At 32.3% G+C, this 19,989-nt stretch overlaps 6 protein-coding genes across 14 annotated transcripts in view; 3 read left to right on the forward strand and 3 right to left on the reverse strand.

Annotated features, from left to right (window-relative positions):
* Positions 1-249: 249 nt before the first annotated feature.
* On the reverse strand, positions 250-3,382 carry ZnT86D (solute carrier family 30 member 7). Its single transcript, XM_089845927.1, has 9 exons — positions 3,324-3,382; positions 3,171-3,253; positions 2,854-3,069; positions 2,694-2,781; positions 2,495-2,621; positions 2,238-2,399; positions 1,931-2,157; positions 1,717-1,866; positions 250-680 (listed from the first exon to the last, which is right to left on the reverse strand). The coding sequence occupies exons 2-9, from the start codon at positions 3,251-3,253 to the stop codon at positions 633-635; spliced, it is 1,101 nt and encodes a 366-aa protein (XP_089702053.1). The 5' UTR covers positions 3,324-3,382; the 3' UTR covers positions 250-632.
* A 431-nt stretch (positions 3,383-3,813) lies between these two features.
* On the forward strand, positions 3,814-9,527 carry Nadk2 (NAD kinase 2, mitochondrial). Of its 7 annotated transcripts, none has more exons than XR_016370588.1 (9): positions 3,815-4,327; positions 4,394-4,482; positions 4,548-4,718; positions 4,788-5,275; positions 5,358-5,498; positions 5,684-5,723; positions 5,793-8,635; positions 8,705-8,815; positions 8,890-9,527. XR_016370588.1 is itself a non-coding variant. In XM_089845925.1 (7 exons), the coding sequence occupies exons 1-7, from the start codon at positions 3,944-3,946 to the stop codon at positions 5,929-5,931; spliced, it is 1,446 nt and encodes a 481-aa protein (XP_089702051.1). In that variant the 5' UTR covers positions 3,814-3,943; the 3' UTR covers positions 5,932-9,527. The 7 variants fall into 7 exon arrangements, 2 of the variants coding, with proteins under 2 accessions (XP_089702051.1, XP_089702050.1); XR_016370590.1 differs by having other exon boundaries at positions 8,733-8,815; XR_016370586.1 differs by having other exon boundaries at positions 5,793-8,815.
* Positions 6,263-8,213, reverse strand: Dph5 (diphthine methyl ester synthase). Its single transcript, XM_089845934.1, has 7 exons — positions 8,079-8,213; positions 7,653-7,713; positions 7,509-7,572; positions 7,337-7,445; positions 7,111-7,271; positions 6,606-6,712; positions 6,263-6,517 (listed from the first exon to the last, which is right to left on the reverse strand). The coding sequence occupies exons 1-7, from the start codon at positions 8,211-8,213 to the stop codon at positions 6,294-6,296; spliced, it is 861 nt and encodes a 286-aa protein (XP_089702060.1). The 3' UTR covers positions 6,263-6,293.
* A 115-nt stretch (positions 9,528-9,642) lies between the features above and the next one.
* On the forward strand, positions 9,643-11,300 carry LOC149654408 (mpv17-like protein 2). Of its 2 annotated transcripts, none has more exons than XM_089845936.1 (4): positions 9,643-10,377; positions 10,599-10,675; positions 10,744-10,872; positions 10,950-11,300. In XM_089845936.1, exons 1-4 carry the CDS (start codon positions 10,065-10,067, stop codon positions 10,995-10,997), a joined length of 567 nt encoding a protein of 188 aa, XP_089702062.1. In that variant the 5' UTR covers positions 9,643-10,064; the 3' UTR covers positions 10,998-11,300. The 2 variants fall into 2 exon arrangements, with proteins under 2 accessions (XP_089702062.1, XP_089702061.1); XM_089845935.1 differs by having other exon boundaries at positions 9,671-10,377; positions 10,440-10,675.
* On the reverse strand, positions 11,291-19,918 carry LOC149654409 (uncharacterized). 2 transcript variants are annotated; one of them, XM_089845929.1, is made up of 6 exons: positions 19,423-19,918; positions 16,162-16,215; positions 15,444-15,469; positions 15,018-15,263; positions 12,456-12,734; positions 11,291-12,384 (listed from the first exon to the last, which is right to left on the reverse strand). In XM_089845929.1, the coding sequence occupies exons 2-6, from the start codon at positions 16,196-16,198 to the stop codon at positions 11,905-11,907; spliced, it is 1,068 nt and encodes a 355-aa protein (XP_089702055.1). In that variant the 5' UTR covers positions 16,199-16,215; positions 19,423-19,918; the 3' UTR covers positions 11,291-11,904. The 2 variants fall into 2 exon arrangements, with proteins under 2 accessions (XP_089702055.1, XP_089702056.1); XM_089845930.1 differs by lacking the exon at positions 19,423-19,918 and adding an exon at positions 18,145-18,228.
* LOC149654410 (spindle assembly abnormal protein 6 homolog) overlaps positions 12,616-19,989 on the forward strand; it is a 48,956-nt gene continuing 41,582 nt past the window's right edge. The window contains exon 1 of the mRNA XM_089845922.1: positions 12,616-12,748. The gene's annotated coding sequence lies outside the window, so the exon portion shown is untranslated. The remainder of the gene's footprint in view (positions 12,749-19,989) is intronic.

Raw genomic sequence — 19,989 nt, forward strand, 5'->3', positions numbered from 1 at the left:
TAATTTCAATTACGAAGATTGGTATGAAATTAATATAAAAAATGAAGTTTGAATAAGCCCATAAGCCAGAGAGGTTGGAATTTCAAAGTTTTTTTATAAAAATTATCGGACAATTTAAAATTTTATTGGACAATGTCCAGTATCCTGTGTGCTTATTTCCAGCCCTGCTTGGAATAAGCCACGCCCCCTTTTGTTTAACTAGGCCTTGGCGATCTAAGGCATGGAATAAGTTGCAAAAAAGTCAAAAAGGTAAATGAAAATTAGGAATTTTAATCTCTCATTATATACTTTACACAATTTCAACCTTTTTTTTATTATATAATATAAAACACCTCAAAATTTTTATTACTTAAATAAAATAATTTTTGGGTCCCCCTTTTTTTTTTTAATTTAAATTTTAATTTCTATTAACTGTGATTTTTTATTTATTTTTTTTTTTTGGAGATCTGGATCATTTAATTAAAAAATACTGTTCTTATAATGATTATTACACTTTACAAAGAGTCAGTTTATCTATGAACCGAGAAATTTTGCTCCCCTAAAATAATTATTTAAATATTCACAATCCGGTTTTGATGGTGCCAAGATTTCTCTCTCAAGTAATCAAAAGAATGATCAGAAGTCTCTCTCTGTCACATGACAGCGTAATCAATTTGAACGTATAATTGTCTAACTCCAACCTATTTAATTAAATGATAAAAAGTAGGGTTTAAAATTATTAATTAGGCCTTTTTTAAATGGTTTAAAAATTAAATAGACCTTTTTTAAATGGTTTAAAAATTTAATAGGCCTTTTTTAAATGGTTTAAAAATTAAATAGGCCGTTTTTAAATGGTTTAAAAATTAAATAGGCCGTTTTTAAATGGTTTAAAAATTAAATAGGCCGTTTTTAAATGGTTTAAAAATTAAATAGGCCTTTTTAAATGGTTTAAAAATTAAATAGGCCTTTTTTAAATGGTTTAAAAATTAAATAGGCCTTTTTTAAATGGTTTAAAAATTAAATAGGCCTTTTTTAAATGGTTTAAAAATTAAATAGGCCTTTTTTAAATGGTTTAAAAATTAAATAGGCCTTTTTTAAATGGTTTAAAAAATTAAATAGGCCTTTTTAAATGGTTTAAAAAATTAAATAGGCCTTTTTAAATGGTTTAAAAAATTAAATAGGCCTTTTTAAATGGTTTAAAAAATTAAATAGGCCTTTTTAAATGGTTTAAAAAATTAAATAGGCCTTTTTTAAATGGTTTAAAAATTAAATAGGCCTTTTTTAAATGGTTTTAAAAATTAAATAGGCCTTTTTAAATGGTTTAAAAAATAAATAAGCCTTTTTTAAATGGTTTAAAAAATAAATAAGCCTTTTTTAAATGGTTTAAAAAATAAATAAGCCTTTTTAAATGGTTTAAAAATTAAATAAGCCTTTTTAAATGGTTTAAAAATTAAATAAGCCTTTTTAAATGGTTTAAAAATTAAATAAGCCTTTTTAAATGGTTTAAAAATTAAATAAGCCTTTTTTAAATGGTTTAAAAATTAAATAAGCCTTTTTTAAATGGTTTAAAAATTAAATAGGCCTTTTTTAAATGGTTTAAAAATTAAATAAGCCTTTTTTAAATGGTTTAAAAATTAAATAAGCCTTTTTTAAATGGTTTAAAAATTAAATAGGCCTTTTTTAAATGGCTTAAAAATTAATTAGGCCTTTTTTAAACTGGTTTCAAAGTTAATTCACCTGTGTAAAGATATTGTGTGTATGACTTAAAATATATTTTGCATCAGCTTTAGGAGAAACTTCAAGTTTAACAGTGCCAATGAAAACGTCACTACATAATGTCCAAAAATGAGGTTCCTGAACACTATAAACACCATCTAACTGCATGACCTATAAAAGAAATACATAAACTCAAAGTTAATTGCAAAATTAACGAGTTATAACTTCAACTCACTTTTTGATAACAAGATGGAAGTTGCAAGTCCAATTCTTTGGGTGTTCTTTGCATTAATACATAAATTGAATCCCGAATTAATGGCAAGACACTTAAACCAATCATAGTTGCGATAAACATTGAACAAATTGGATCAGCTATCATCCAACCAAATTGGGACATTAAAATGGCTGATATTATGACCCCAACACTACCCAAAGTATCAGCCAAAATATGAAGGAATACACCTGCAATTTGATATAATGTTTTCCATGTTAAACATTATAAAATTAAAAGCAACAAATGTGCAATTTTATTTTATTTATACCTTGCATAATTTGGCTTTGAGCAGCATCAACTTTGGGTGTTTTATCATCGTGGGAATGTCCATGAGGAGCTCCATGAGAATGGGCATGGGTTTCATGACTGTGAGCATCATGTTCATGACCACCATGCGCATGATCATGACCTCCATGGGAATGTCCATGAGCTATAAAAAATTAAGGTATTTATGACATGTTTTTTTAATTTTTAGATGTAATTTTTTAAGATAAGTTAAATGCTTTAATTTAATTGTAATTATACCTCCACCTCCATGAGAATGTCCATGTCCATGTTGAAAGGCAAAGATTCCCACTAAATTAACTAAAAATCCCAATACAGACACTAAGAATAGTCTTTCATGTTTTACTTCCGGAGGTTCAATAGCTCTCTAAAATAAACATATAATTAATTTTTATTAAATGTTAATTTAAATTAATTTAGTATAAAACTTAAATAATACCTCAACAGCTTCAGAAAATATAAAAAATGCTATAAAAAGCAGGAATAGACCATTTACAAAACCAGCTAAAACTTCAGCTCTTACATAACTGCAGAAAATAAAATTTTTAATTTGAATATTTTAATTGGAAATTTAATAATTTACTAATTTAGTTATTTACCCGTAAGAAAATTTATCATTAGCTCTCCATTTAGTTATAACAGAAGCTGCTAGACCAGCTAACAACGCTGTACAATCAAAGAACATATGAAAAGAATCGGAAATTAGACCCAAACTATTTGTCCAAACTCCATAGAGAAGTTCCACAAAGGCAAACGATAGATTTAGTATCAAAAAGAAGAACAAGTTTCTCGAGGTTTTGTCTGAAAGTATCAACCTAATCGATAAAAAAAAACAAATAATTATTAATTAACACGAAATTGATTAGAAACTTTCACATGGTTTAGCCAAGGCTTAAATCAACTTGTCAAAATTTACCTTAGCCATCCTGAAATTTTTTCTCTTAAACGAAATCCCCGTTTATATTTAAACTCTTTATCTTGGGAATGAAGTGGTAACATCTAAAAAATTAATTATTTTCCTTAATTATTTGAAAAATATGCTTGGAGATTTCCCGGAAACATGTACTACCGATGAATCGGTCTACGTAGAAACTTATTTCGTCACTTGTCCATGAGTTAAGTAAAATTTTGCCAATATTTCAGTATTGTTTTCGCTGACAAGTATCCTTGTAAATCCCCGGTGTTTGATAACAAGGATGTCTGATTGAGTTCATAGATGGCGCGCTAATCTGTATTTTGCAATGACAGGCTCGCGCCACGATGAGCCTTTTTAACCAATAACAGAGCTCCATTTCGGCACGTGCGTTTCATTTCCCAGTTTCAGTTTTTGAATTCGATTTTCGCGGGTTATTCCGCCATATTGGTGGTGTTGTTGACCTTTGTATTTACCATCGTTTTTTGGTGACGTTAATATTTTGTACGTGATAATTAGTTATTAGATATAACTTAATTAATTGGTTTAAATAGTTTACAACAACAATCTTGCGCGCGCGTTTTTTAAAATTACGTCAATTTGTCAGTGACCCCTGAGCCGAGGTCAATAGTCTACATGTTTGATATATTCCAAAGTCATTGGCCCTTGCTCCCGGCGGCGTCATACTAGTAGCGGTGGTGGTTGCATCGTAATTTTAATCTTTTAGTATTCATTGGAAAAACGCGAAAATTCGACATGTAAATACACTTTAAATTATGTTTTCAGTCGGTTTTGTTCCAAATATTTGCGGGAAGCTAATATTTAATCATGTCTCGCTACATAAACGAACCTACACTTGTACCAAAGCCATAGGAAAGACAATTTTTTCCACACTTGAAGTTGGCCAAGGCTTAGGAATAAGAGGTTTCTTTGGCGTTCCTAACTTTAGATTATTTTCTACTTTTAAACTTTCCTATTCGAAAATGGAAAGCAAAAACGTGAATATCGATAATTTAAGCGAAGATAGATTAGCCGGTTTAAACGAAGAAGGCGGCATTGGATTCATTCCCAAACGAGCTCTCGTTTTGACAAAGTTTTCCAGGTATGAGTTTGAAAAACGGCGGAGACCTGATCTAACTGAGGATGACTTGAGAAGAAACGTGAGTACAGAATTTTTATCTTGTTAAAATAGGTTTAGAGACAGTGCTCTTTTTTCTATTAATTAGCTTGAGCATCGAGGATCTGATTATAAGAGTTTATTACACCATCATGCAATTCACACCCAAAATAGAGAATTAGTTGTAAATACCCTTAGGTTAGTAATAACTCTAGAAACTTTATTTCAAGGGTATTTTAAGTTATATTTACTTACATTATCAGGGGGAAAGGTATTGAAACGAAGGTAGTGGAACGTTTCAGCTATACAGATGCTAATGTTGAATGGGCTGACATTATCTTTACTACCGGAGGTGATGGTACATTCCTAATGGCTGCTAGCAAAATTCATAATAGGGATAAGCCAGTGATAGGAATCAATAGTGATCCTTCAAGGTGAATTTAAATTGTAGAAATATCAACCACAAATCATGTTTATAATTAAGATATTTAAAAAATTCATAGATCTATAGGTTATCTTTGTTTACCAGCCAATTACACCCAAGACTTCCCTATAGCATTGGACAAACTGATGAAAGGGAAATTTAGATGGAAATGGCGGCAAAGAATAAGAGTTACACTGGTTGGAGAGCATGCCTATGATGCACCAATAGAGCTTCATGATCAACAACTTCAATATCCTGAATATCGGTTCTTGGATTGTTACCAAGAACAACACCAACAATCAGACAGTCCTGGTTCAACTAGAAACACTGATAGGGATGCCAAATGCAATCTTAGACACGAAATACCAATCAGAGCCCTAAATGAAGTGTTTATTGGTGAATCCCTGTCTTCAAGGGTTTCTTATTACGAGTTATCAATGGATAACACACCTAGAGTTAAGCTGAAAAGTTCAGGGTTAACTGCGTGTACCGGAACTGGTTCTACTTCATGGTCCTTTAATATTAATAAATTGACACCTCAGTGTGTTCAACAACTCTTGAAAATTGGTAAATATAATGGAGATGAAATGGACAACATTTTTAGCCCCAAATTAAATCTGATTAATTAGGTTTTGTTTTAATTTAAAAGTTAATGAAGAGACAAATACAAATGTCCCAATTGATGATAAAAATTTGGTGGAACAAATTACGGAGAGATTCAATAATTCCTTGATTTTTGATCCTTCTGATTCTCATATGGCTTATACAATAAGGGACCCAGTGGTTTTTGGTAATTATTTTGTTAATTTATGTGTAAAATGTGGTTAGAATAACAATTTTGTTAACCTATTTTTGGAATGCAGCTGCTCAACGTATGTAATAATAATAATTAGTATCTTAATAGGTTAAATAAGTAATTTGTGTGTTGTTTATTCAATTAATTATCTAAATGAATGTTTTTTACTCTTTTGTTAGGTACAGATTTTAGCAGTAAACCCAGAGGATTTGCCAACAAGTAAAAAAAAGGCTAATTGTAGGCCAAAAAAAATAACCAAATTGCAATGTTTTTTATCATTTTTGACAGAATTGAAGTCCGTTCTCGGATGTTTGATGCTTGTTTGGTGATAGATGGTGGATTATCTTTTGTATTCAATGATGGGGCAATGGCATTATTAGAAATCTTTGAAGAGGATGCCCTTAGAACAGTAACGCTTCTTGAGTGACAAACAACTTTAGTCCTAAAGTAAAGTTTTTTATAATATGATGAGATCCAGTTGGTAAAAAAAAAAAATTAATTCCGTAAATACAAATAATTAAGTTAATCCTTCATTTCCACTGTTTTTTTTTGTTAGTTTGAAAAATATTTTGCATAATGTTGAGCTCATATTCTCTCGGTTACGTTTGGTTCTCTAAATATATTTATAAGGGATTTATAACATTAAATAATTAAAAAAAAATAATTGTAATAATTTTTAATTAGGGAATTTATATAATTATTATTATTATTCAAGCTAGGATACTTTTTTTTCGTTAAAGAAAAGAATATAATTTAAATTGTTTAAATAAACAGCCCATAGTTTTATTTTTACAATTGATAATTTTTTGTTGTATTTTGAAACCATTCAATATTTGATGTAAATAATTTTAGCATATCAATTTCTAAGGGGTGTAAGTCTCCAGCAATGACTAAAGAATGTAATGGTGGTCCTAGTTCAGTTGATACCATTTCTTTTAAACTGCAACAAACTATGTTTTGATCATCACAACCAACTCTAGCTAAGCCAACTGCCAATGTATCTTCTTCATAAGCTAGAAAAGAATAATTTTTAATTTGTTTTTAAGTTATTTGAACTTGTCTTTGAGTTACAAAGTTCATTTGGTGGGTTTTATTTATTACCAAGATCTTGGAGACCCTCATCTTGTTTCTTTTTAATGATTTGAATTAGCTGGTCAGCCGCTTGACCAGCTGTCATAAATCTTGGAGGTTGATAGATTTTTTTCTTTCTAATTTGAGAATATTGAAGGAATTATAAGCCTTTGCCACCCATATTCAACTTAAGCCTTTGTCATTCCATACCCAGGGCTGGAAATAAGAAATATAGGACTTGTGTCCAGTGATGGAAATATTTATTGGTCAAAATGTCCAGTGACCCCCTTAGTTTTTGAAATAAAATTATGGGACATAATATTTATTGGACAATGTCCAGTTTCCTTTGTGCTTATTTCCAGCCCCTAACCCTTTCCAATATTCAACTTGGGCCTCTGTCATATTCTACTTAAGCCTTTCCTTTGTGCTTATTACCAGCCCTGGCCTTTTCCAATTGAATATTCAACTTAGGCCTTTGTCATATTCAACTTAAGCCTTTGCCATATTTATTTTGGGGTAAAAACTTCAATTTTACTTTGTCAAACTCTCATCAGTGGGTTCTTTGACTTTTATATCTAAAAGGCAAAGTGTATGAAGTCCCCTTTTACGATTAGCATTGATTTTATCATAGAAACTGTCAGGTTTCCAAGTATCAGTCCAGAAAACTATAGAGACAGTTTCCCCATAATTATATAACTATAAAAAGGGGAGGGGGGCGTTATTAAAAGATGGTTAAGATCTTTTATATGATAAGTATGTACTTGTAAGCCACAACAACCAACTGCATTCATGATTGAAGCATTGTGAATGACTTTAAAAGGAATATTAGCTTCTTTAGCACGTAAAACCAAATCAGTGTGAGTTGTGGCACTGTAATATAAGTCTTTAAAAAACCAAATTTCTTTTTTGTAAAAATTTACCATTTATTTTTACCCAAATGGGTCCCCAACAACTAAAAAAGCCACATCTTGAGTTAAAGAATCTTTTAAAATCAAATCTAATTAATGAAATACTCAGTTAAAATTTATTTCATCATACTTAACACAAATTTTAAAATAATTATATTCATTTATTTACCCGATTCTTGTTCAACCATATCTCTATCAGCAACAATAATTTCTTTTCCATAATATTCTTCCTATAGAGACAACTAACCTTGCATTTGGTTATAGAGTAGTGGCACTCCATGTTAATTTCTCATAGAGCGTAACGTAGCCAAAGCCAGGGAGGTGCCATTACTCTATAGAAATTACCCGCTCGCCTTAAATATCACTTGTCAGTAGCGCGCAATTTTAGCTATGGTTAAACCTTTAGAGACAAGTAACATTGTATTTTAACCTCATAGGCCCTTAAATTCCCCGCGTTACTTGACAGCGGAGGTACATTAATAAGCAATTCAAATTTTTAAAGACCAATCACCTATCAATTAGCCGGTCATGGTCGGGTCAAGAGCCAATGAACTTCAAGATAATAATTAACGGCATATGCAACTTTATTTCTTACCAGTGCTTCTTTACCACCAGTTATTATGGAGGTGTATGATTCTAAAAATACCGTTTTACAAGTTTTAATAGTTTCTAAACCTTTAACGGTGATGTCTTTAACATCGCCTAACCCTAATCCAACTAAATAAAACATGGTAAGTAAGTTTTATTAATGTTAATTAGAAAATAAAACTATTTTTCTGGATAAACTAAAGTAACGTAAGTTTGGCAACCGCTAAGCCTTGGCTCGGAAAATGTGTGTTCAAGGTCTGTATACCGCTTCGCATTATTAGGTCGGAGCATCCTTCAGGGGTGGTAAGCGGGAGATTCTCCTTTTTGTAGTAGGGGGGCTCTAGTAATTTTTTCCCTTACTATGACGTCTTACGTGGGCTAGAAACAAGAATCCGCGGTGGCTGCGTCCAGAGAGAAAACGTCTCTCTACTTTGAAAATTGTATACCCCCTTTCTTCTTCACCCCTACCTAACTTTCAATGGTTTAGGGAGAGGGCGAGGCCGATTATCCGTTATAAATTCAAATCTTAGGCGGTAACGGCGCGTTGCTAATTCTTTCTGAAAGGTAAATATTATTTACGTCATGAACTTTTAATTTAATGTAAGGTTTTACAAATCTACGAACTATTATAAGAATGAATTATTGCCATCACCTTTCAAAGCTGACGATGATAAAATGAAAATGAAAAAAGTTACTACTTGAAATAAAATTTGATACAAAATACTTGGTCTTCTCATTTTAAATGTAGGTCTATTATGTGTATTATGTGTACATTATAATTATCCTAAATAACGGTGCACATAATTTATTTAATATAGCAATTTTGAATGCAAAAAGACCTTCGTGTTTACACGTATATAAAGGCCATTAACGTCGATTAACGTCGTTCTCCTTTTTCCGGACATACAAACTTTATATCTCATATAAGACAGATCGCGTATTCTTTGGCGCCCACGTATGACGTCAATGAAAAGAGCTAGACGAGAGAGGTAGCTAGAACGGTAAACCGTAAAATCCCAACACCGAATACGCCCGCCTTGATGTGTGTTAGCCGTATGGGGAAAGATGGCGGGGTGAAACCGGAAAGCACGTTGGCGCGAAAAATCACGTGACAGGAAAAAGCTGTCTGCTTTAAAGTGTTGCAACCATAGAGATAGGAACATATATACCTCTAGAGTCACAACGTATATCCCGAGACAGGCCGCACTTTTTAAAACCATGTAAACTTTATCATTCGACACCAGCGCCACTATCGGCGATATTCTTAACTAAAATATTATTCGAGCTACAAATAGATGGCGTTGCTAAAAAAGGTTTTCGCGCTAAAAACGACTTTTTGGCGGGAAAAATGAACTTTTCGCGGTAAATCTGTAACTTTTTCAAACTTTTTTCAGTTGACGGACCTTATATTATTTTATTTGTTCTTAACTATCTAAATAAATGTTTCCAAAGTATATTTAAGTGTTTGTTAGACGATGCTTAATGCATGAAAACATATTTCCCACTCTAACGGAGCACATGTATGGCCAAGAGTTCGGATGGAACCACCATTTAAGTCACATTGTTAAAAAGGCAATAAACATCTACACAGATATCAGGCTGAGGAAAATAGCAAAGAATATGAACGAGAAAATGAAAAGAGAATATTAGAAAACGACTGACCAAACTGATTTTATTCCAAGGACAATAGTAGTCTATTTATAATTTGAATTTATTTATTAGTTGATACGTACATTTTACATTCAGCATTCATGATTCGTTCATTCACTCCAAAAAAAAATAATGTTTGTTTAACTAACTTGTCAAATCACCATCAATTTGTTTAATTAATTCATTATCACTTCCCTCGAATTTGCTAGAATACAATACACGCACAAGACACGGTAGCAGACTACGCCGTTGAAAATATATCAAAATAGTTCTTCCGTTTTTGCACAGATGGCGCTGGGTGTATTTGATAAAGTATACTGTTTTTAACGTTGTATATTCACTAATGATAAGGTTAAAGTCTATGGGGACGCTTCCATGTTGTGACTCTAGAGGTATATATGTTCCTATCTCTATGGTTGCAACATTAGGTAAACACGTGGGAGTCTCGCGCCGGTTGCGCTCCTTCAACAAAATAGCGAAAATGAGTAAATTAATTCCAAAAATTAAGATAGTAATTAACAATATGTTTACTAAACATTTATTAATAACTAATGTCACATTGGGATCGGTATTTATGGGAACGGGAGACGCGATACAACAATTAATTGAGAGAAAGGTCTCCAAAGAACCAAAACCTCATGATTTCAATCGTACTGGTAAGTAATAATAATTAAAATAATACTTTAAATTATATTTAATAATGTTATTTTTTATAAAGGAAAAATGTTTTTGGGTGGAATATGTTTCGGTTTAATAGGTCATGGGTGGTACAAATTTTTAGATACCAGATTTCCAGGCACCCAATCTAAAACCATTCTTAAGAAATTATTTGCCGAAGTTTTAGCTGGACCTCCTTTAGTTTTCTCCTTGTTTTTAGCATTTGGTGTCATGGAAAATAAACCAATCAAGCAAACTGTGACTGAATTTAAGGGAAATCTATTGTACCTGATTGTGGTAGGTATCAATTTCATGCTAAAGTTGTCACAGTATAAAATAGAAATTCTATAAACTTGTTTTTGAAGGCTGACTGGGGATTTTACGTTCCACTTCAATCCCTAAATTTTTATTATCTTCCACCAAAGTACCGTTACCTTTATGTTTCAACTATAACTATTTTCTATGATGTATTCTTATCTTATATCTTACATAAGGTAACTTAAAAGTAATCTGGGATTAAAGTTAATCCTTAATAAAACGTTTTTTGAATTTTGTGATTATTAATTTACAGGAAAGCATTGATAAACGAACAGATATAAAAACTAAGAGCATAGAATAAAAAATAATAATTAATCGGGAAGATAATTTCAAGTATTTTAATTAATTAATTAACTCTTAGATATCAGTATTTGGAGTATTTTTTAATGAAGCTAATTTTGTCGGGAAAATAATAATAATAATGTAATTAAGATTATGTTGCCTTAATTTAATTTAATTTAATTAAAAGCTGTTGTAATTAATTGTATTAGTTCATTTATTTTCTTTATATGTTAATTAGCATTGTAAGCACTAAAGTGCCTTAATTAGCACTTATGTTAAAAACTTGAAAAAATAAATAAAAATAAAACAATGTTTTGAAAAATTATCTCAATTTTATTTTTCAGTCACAAACTGTCTTTCTGTACATTGGCACTTGATTTGGTAATTCAAGTTTAAAAAAAGAATAGAAATTTTCATTATCCATTAATTTTTTGGGGTTCATTTACATCTGCGGCGCTATAGTTTAATTAATTTAAAATATGGAAACAATTAAAAAAAAACTAGCTTAAAATAGAAAAAACAAAAAAAAAAAAAAAAAACATTTTATCCAAAAAAAATTTATGAATGATTTTGTTTGTCGCGCGTTGAAGCCCATAACTTGAAGAAATATAACCATTCTTTAACGTGATACCTAACCATAGAGTTTTAAATTAAAACTAATCACTTCGAGTTATGATCTTCTAATTTAACTAACTACAAAAGTAAATATTTCTTTAATACTTTTGGTGTTTTTGTTTTTGCCAACGGAAAAGGGGGGGGGGGAATGTTATAATTTAGTTTGAAGTGGCGAGAATTAAATAGAAATCAACGCGACACAATTAGCGTTAATTTCCATTCATTTCAATTAAATTTTGTAAATTAAAAAATTAATTTACAAATCACGTCTAAAAAAATAGTAAAAAAAAATAAATTGGGGGAAAAACTATTTAGTATTGGTCGTCGTCGTATCGAACGCCCCCTTGTGGTGGGTATCCCGCGTATGGGGAGACAGCGGCTGCCCTAGAGGCTTGTTGGGCTGGTGCCCTACGTGGAGCTTGTTGTACGGGAACGCCTACTGGTAAAGGACGACCCTGGGGTGGGGCTTGTCCGTAGGAAGCGAATTGAGGTGGGGCAGCTTGAGGAGCTGGTTGGGAATAACTTGGGCGGGATTGTTGTTGGGGTGGGCTGTATGGGCGTGGTTGGGGAGCGGGTTGACGATAGGCTGGTTGAGGAGCGGGGGCGGGTTGTCGGTAGGCGGGTTGCGCTTGAGGTTGAGGAGCAGGGGCGTATCTTGGTTCCTCTTGGTAACGATTTTGATCCCTTGGTGGGCTGTTGGGGGCGTTGAAGTCATCTCCGACTGAGTATCCTTCTGGGTAGTAACGTTGAGCGTACAAAACGGTGTTGTTGGGTCCTCGTTGTTCCAATGCCTAAAGAAACCGTGTTGCACGGTAATTAGTAACAGAACGATGATGGGGTGACCAATTTATTTCTTAATTACCTTGTGCAAATAGTCATTGACGAAATGGTATTTTTCGGTTTGTCCGCAGATATCTTGGCTAGCTGGTACGCAGTTCAAATGGACTTGATGGAAGACGGTGTTTTCGGGGCACATCCATGAGTGACGGGCTCCACCGACGCAGTAATGGAAAGCTTGACATCCGACGGAGTTATCAGCGTAGTATCCGTCTTTCTTGTCGGAACAGGCGAACTTGGATCCTTGCAAAAGAAGGGCCAGTGGATCTGGTCCCTTTTCTTCTTCCTCTTCTTCTTCAGCCGGCTGAAAGAAAATGGGTGAGTCGTGAATTTAAATGTATCATGGTGAAGGTTATTCAGTTAAGGTTGTTTTGTCGCGAGCTAACTTTCTTTGGGTTCCTACACCTTCCTTTAAACTATAAAGGGTTGGGTATTGAATTAATTTGGAGCGACTTTTCACTGTTTCAAATAACGGTACTTTACCGTTTTCCAAGATGATGATAACAGTTATGTTTTGGGAAGGGAACAAAAGATTATTTATGACCAAACAAAAAAAAAAATAAAGATTTGTCAAAATAAGTGGTATTTCCAAGTGCCGGGTTCACCGGTTTTTCTGCGGCATGTGTGTGGATGGGGGTTTTACGTATTTTGGGCGTAGTTATCTTTAATACATTACCCTGTTCTCCTTGAACAAGCATTAATCGCTAGCAACAAGGAACTATTTAGGTCAAACTAGTCAACTACTTCGGGAAATAGAAAAAGAATATATATTTTAAAAATTCTGCTAACGTTTTATCCGAGAAGCTGCCCTTGAATGTGAAACTGTACAATTTTCAATTATACCGCAAAAGTTACCCTGAACATAAACCCTATTCGAGATTAACGTGTTTTTTTGAGATATTTCAAATATTTTTAATAGTTATTAAAAGGGTAATTAACGATTAATTATAAGTAACGTTAGAATCATAAGTATGCGTGGCGTTAATCATAGTCTTGGGATTCCAGACGGTTCCTTATAAACCCCCAAAATTTGTAGTTAAATATCTTGGACATAAACAATATATTTTGAATATTGTTTAGAAAAATAATCAGGAAATTTTCCAATATATTCATTAATTTATTAATCGTCAATCAAAGCCTGCAAATTAGTACCATGTATTTTCATAAAACCATAAGTTTATAAGATATGTTCCTTCCATAAGTATGACGCTACCTATACTTCGTAATGCTAGAGAGAGACTTACAGCTCGAGCTAGTTCGAGAACGACAAGCGAGAATTGGATGGCTAAACTTGGTTAATTTGCAGTCTATCTTCCTGTTTAGTCTAGGCGTCGCTTTACGAGAATCTATGACCTACCTCATTCACTTCATGACAAGCTCCAGTTTGTAACCAGAGATTAACAAACTTATAATGGAACATATCTTATGAACTTATGATAGAACGTAGGGTCAATCAATGCAGCTATTTGGAATTACTAGGCCTAATTCTGCATTTTTGACTATAAGATCTATGGGAGATAGACATTTTGGGATCAACATATTATTATATTTTCCTCGTAGCTAATCAGATTTAATCCATTATTCCTCCAGAACCAAGTAACTAGGCCTAGTTTCTTGCGTTCTTTTTGGGGTTAAATAATTTCCGAGTAACGTGTAGTAGAAAATATTAGTTCAACGTCAAATCCGCACGATTAAACGGACGTTCTCAGTCACGAATTTAAAATAAAAAATGAAAAAGAAATCCCTTCGTTTTAATCCGAATAGCCTTTTTAAACTAGTTTGACGAGACTACATCGAACCGGGTAGACAGACACGGTGAAAGTATTAAGTATAAAATACTAAACTCTTTCTTAATTCTTTTTTTCGTTTCGTATTTATTTGACCCAGATTGTGTAGGGCCGCTCTGAACCCGTCCCACCCTGTCCGTACAATACGGAAAGAATATGATTTAAATTCTCTTTCTCTCCCTAAACAATATATCAAAACATTTCCGGTTACGTATGCAACTCCCAAATTAAAGAAAAAATATATATTTCCAGCCGGTAATGAGATAAATTTGTTTAAAGGGGTAATGAAATCTTACTTAGAAAGAATTAATTAGTTTTTAGTACTACAAATTTAGGAAAAACCTGATCTGGAGAATTTCATGGAATGACATCGGGTTTCTTAGAAAAGTTTTTAATTTGGGAAAATGTTTTCAGGGAAAGTATTCTTAAAAGAAATTCTTAAAATTCTGGGGAGCTAGTGCTTGAGGGAAAGTATGCTATTTTTAATATGAGACTGTTTTTGACAAGTTTAGTTTCCTATTCCATGAATTATTATTTCACGAATTGGTTTTTGAAGGTAATTAAGTCCCCTAAAGGTCACGTGGATAGAGTAGGGTGTGTTGGCCATCTTATTGTCTTAAGACGTGACATTCATGGGTATGTGAAGATATGCCTTCAAAACAATACGGACTATCCAAATTTGGTGCATGACTGGTAACTTTTAAGCCCAAACTAACGTGTTTGTTGTCCACATACACCCTATCATACTTCCCTCTTCTCCCATTTTAAAACGGTTACAAGTATCGGGCTCAAGTACTTACTCGTCGACCTCTTGGCTGTTCGGCATATTGGGTCCTGCTGGGTTGTGGTGCCCTTCTGGTTTGGGGTTGTGGGGCATAGGATTGAGCTGGGGCTCTTGGTTGAGGAGCTGGGGCAGGTGGGGCGTAAGCTTGAACTGGTTGGGCTTGAAATTGTCTCCTTGGGACTTGGTACAAAGCACTATCGTCTTGGGGTTGGGCTTCCCTACCACGTGGTGCCGGGAATTGGTAATCTACTTGACGCTTTTCCTGTTTAAAAAGAAATAAAGAATGTTAAAATTGACTTGTTAGGATTATATAAGTCTAGAGTTACTTAAGTCCTTAGTTAAATCGATTTCAAACTACGATTATGATCTTGAAATCGACTTTTCCCCTTCAATAAATATTAAAAAAAAAATTCTATTTTTAATTAAATAAATTTTAACTTACCCTTAAATCAGCTGCAGCCAAAACGGCTATATATAAATAAATAAAAAAATTAAATTTAAATTGTTATTTAAGAATAACCAGAACATTGAGGAAGTTAGAAAAAATGAAAAAAAAAAAACCCCATAGCTCTTATTGTAGGCACTACAATAAATATATATATAAACTTAAGAATGTTAATTTCAGGGTGTGTCAATGTTCGGTTGGCTTCCAGTTTTACCTGATACAATGTATTAACCTAGTTAGGCCTTTGTTTTCACTATAAAGTTATATTGATACTATAAGATATAATCAATGATAAATATCAATTTATCTTGATAGCGGTGTTTAAACGTGATTCCGTTTTAGTATCAGTTAAACCAGATCACGAGGTTTGAAACTAACTTTCAATACACCACTTCGACATTCTGTTGTGCGCATGCCCGTTGCCCCGCGCTCGAAGCGCCTCAAGGGGAAAGACTGGAAACTGCTCTTTGTTACCCCTACTAGCAAAAGCGCAACCCTACGCGGTTTTTTTCCCTGCCCATCTTAATAAGTACTAGTTCTCAGTAGCCCGCTGTGGCGCCCTAGGTAATGTCAAAGTGGTGCATTCTCACGCGCGCGAGTTTTCACTTTTTGGTTCGAGTTTTCCGTGGTATGTTTATTAATAGCGGCGAGTTTTTGGGGATTTTGAAAAAAAAAAACTAGGTCTTGGGGTGTTTTAGAAATTGAAATTACTTACCCAGCGTACATAACGCCGTTACGGATAATATATGCATCTTTTTCTGTAATTTGCCTGTTGAAAAAAATAGTACCAGTTATTATATGAGTTATTTTTTACTTCCTGGGCTGGGTTTTTTTTTTTTTTTTTAATTGAGGTAGTATTTGGGTAAGACAGTTTTAGGTCTATAGGGAAAGTTGTTCTTAATCAATTTCCGATTTGAAAGAGATATTGTAATAAAGAACTCGGATGTGTTTTGAGAACATTCAAATGTAGCTATAGGTTTGAGGTTGAGGTGTCTTTAAATTTTTAGGTTAGATTCAATTGGAGTTAATATTAATTTCGATTAAGGAAGTTAAGTTAGATCTAATGAAAATATTAGGTAAAATAGGGTTTGATCATCTAATTTTAAAATAAATTGGATTTTGATTATCTGAACTTCGGTAAAATAGGATTTTGATCATTAAAACTTCGATAAAATACGACTTTGATCATTTAAACTTCGATAAAATACGATTTTGATCATTTAAACTTCGATAAAATACGATTTTGATCATTTAAACTTCGATAAAATAGGATTTTGATCATTTAAACTTCGATAAAATAGGATTTTGATCATTTAAACTTCGATAAAATAGGATTTTGATCATTTAAACTTCGATAAAACACGATTTTGATCATTTAAACTTCGATAAAACACGACTTTGATCATTTAAACTTCGATAAAACACGACTTTGATCATTTAAACTTCGATAAAACACGACTTTGATCATTTAAACTTCGATAAAACTCGACTTTGATCATTTAAACTTCGATAAAACACGACTTTGATCATTTAAACTTCGATAAAACACGACTTTGATCATTTAAACTTCGATAAAACACGACTTTGATCATTTAAACTTCGATAAAACACGACTTTGATCATTTAAACTTCGATAAAACTCGACTTTGATCATTTAAACTTCGATAAAACACGACTTTGATCATTTAAACTTCGATAAAACACGACTTTGATCATTTAAACTTCGATAAAACACGACTTTGATCATTTAAACTTCGATAAAACACGACTTTGATCATTTAAACTTCGATAAAACACGACTTTGATCATTTAAACTTCGATAAAACACGACTTTGATCATTTAAACTTCGATAAAACACGACTTTGATCATTTAAACTTCGATAAAACACGACTTTGATCATTTAAACTTCGATAAAACACGACTTTGATCATTTAAACTTCGATAAAACACGACTTTGATCATTTAAACTTCGATAAAACACGACTTTGATCATTTAAACTTCGATAAAACACGACTTTGATCATTTAAACTTCGATAAAACACGACTTTGATCATTTAAACTTCGATAAAACACGACTTTGATCATTTAAACTTCGATAAAACACGACTTTGATCATTTAAACTTCGATAAAACACGACTTTGATCATTTAAACTTCGATAAAACACGACTTTGATCATTTAAACTTCGATAAAACACGACTTTGATCATTTAAACTTCAATAAAAAAAAATTGTCCCAAAAACAATACGCGACTATCCATTTAAATTCAAATAATGAATAGTTATAGAACATGTTTTCAATTAAAATTTAATTAAAATGCCTTTAAGGAATAGAGCGAATGCCCATGTATAATAATTTAACTCAGATTAATTCTAATGCATACATACATCTTATTTGAAAAACTGGAATATAAATTATCATATTTTTTTATTATAATTATCCAATGGGTGGGAACCGAACCGATTTTTAATTTTCAAATTAGGTTACGCTCGGAGCCGGTTAATCCTTTTTTTAATATAATATAATATAATATAATATAATATATTCTATTTAACCTCCTTAAAGTGTAAAAATGTTCTGCAAACCCTCGCGGTTCAATTAACCCATAAATTGAACTGATTAGTGATCAAAAATCGAAGTGAATTTTAATCCAATATTTTTTATAACAAAGCATCGTTCCATATGAATGATTTACCTTGAAACTTATTTAAATATGTTTAAATATGTTTGAATTAAGATTAAATACAGCGAGGAACAAGCTTTTCTTAAAAGTGGAATAAATAGGACAACGACATTGACATTTAAGACATGAGAGAGAACAAAATTTCCCTTTCAAAAATAAAAGAACTTTGTCTCTGAAATTTCGGTGTCAAGAACTGTATGGAGAACATCCTTGTGCGATCTTCAAAATGTTTTATCAAAATTTATTCACCTTTTAACCAAACTCGGGGAAAGTGTCTAGGGGTATTTTTTTTAAAGTACTTCCTCATTAGCTACTTGCTTCTGTTTTACGATCTCCTGAACTTTTTTCTAACCCATTTTTGGCAATGAATTTACACATTAACTTATTTTCTCAGATCAGATATAGGGGCTTAGATGATTTTTTAATTTTTAATCAATTTAGTTTAATTAGTTGTATTAATCACTTTCGAATATTTTGCAAACATATGTTAGGTTTAAGCTAATTTTGGGTGGGGGGGGGTTGTTTTTCCTATTGCATATGAACTTTAGGATTAAATTAAGTTTGTAATTCAAATATGAAAATAATGATACACGAATCTCAGGAAATTTTAATTTGAATCTCAGGGGATTTTAATTCGATTTTCGGGGGAATTTTAATGTAAATATCAGGGGAATATTAATTCGAATTTCGGGGGAATTTTAATGTAAATCTCATTGGAATATTAATTCGAATTTCGGGGGAATTTTAATGTAAATCTCATTGGAATGTTAATTCGAATTTCGGGGGCATTTTAATGTAAATCTCATTGGAATATTAATTCGAATTTCGGGGGAATTTTAATGTAAATCTCATTGGAATATTAATTCGAATTTCGGGGGAATTTTAATGTAAATCTCATTGGAATATTAATTCGAATTTCGGGGGAATTTTAATGTAAATCTCAGGGAAATTTTAATTCGAATCTCGGGAAAATTTTTAATTTGAACCTCGGGGAATATTAATTCAAATCTCAGGGATCCATATATTAATTTTGATAAAAATTATAAATAATTTTATCATATACGACTTTCGAATTAAAATGTTGTGGATATTTTTATATAGTTCAAATATGATAATAATTCAAATATTCCATTGAACACCAACCATTCAATCGAATGACATTAATTAGGGCGTGATACCCAAAATAATTAATCCATTAATTTTAATTTTACTAATTAACCAAAAAATTTAATTTAAATTAATTGTGATATTTCCGGTGACGCTTAACAAATAGAATATTAGGAGACTAACCTTAAATGTCAGGCGAATCCCTGGCTCGTAAAATGTCCAAAGCGCAATAATCCGTGGACGTGAAGTATGCGACTCCTTCAGTCGGCGCGTTCACTGTTTTAAAAGTCGTTGCTTCGCCAGGTATCTTTGCTTTTATACGACAATGGCGGAGTTGCTTTCTCAATGACCTCAATTTGGTTTGGCGTAATATTCACTTTTTTAAGTATGGACAAAAAACGCCCTTACCAGACTCGAATCGTTTTTGAAGCAGACGTTAAAAGGGAAAGCTTTTTGACTGGTGATAGGGACACCAAAGCGTATGGGGAAAATAACATCATTCTCAATAATTACTTCGCCATTCATAACCATTATGGGCAATATGGTTTTATTTATTTTTTTTTTATTTTTTTTAGGTATTTTTGGTTTTTGTTAATTTCACGGCATCGGGATCTGCCCTTGTTATTATAAACGCCTTCATTATCGTGTTCGTAGTACCTGTGATGACCTGTGACAACAAGTTTTCACATTCTCTAATTAATTTCTTGCAATTAAGGTGTATACGTATTGCGATTTCAAAGTTTTCTTTCG

This window comes from Phalangium opilio, unplaced genomic scaffold, assembly GCF_054372755.1.
Source record: "Phalangium opilio isolate 3A_F unplaced genomic scaffold, DU_Popi_V2 ptg000079l_1, whole genome shotgun sequence".
NCBI lineage: Eukaryota > Metazoa > Arthropoda > Arachnida > Opiliones > Phalangiidae > Phalangium > Phalangium opilio.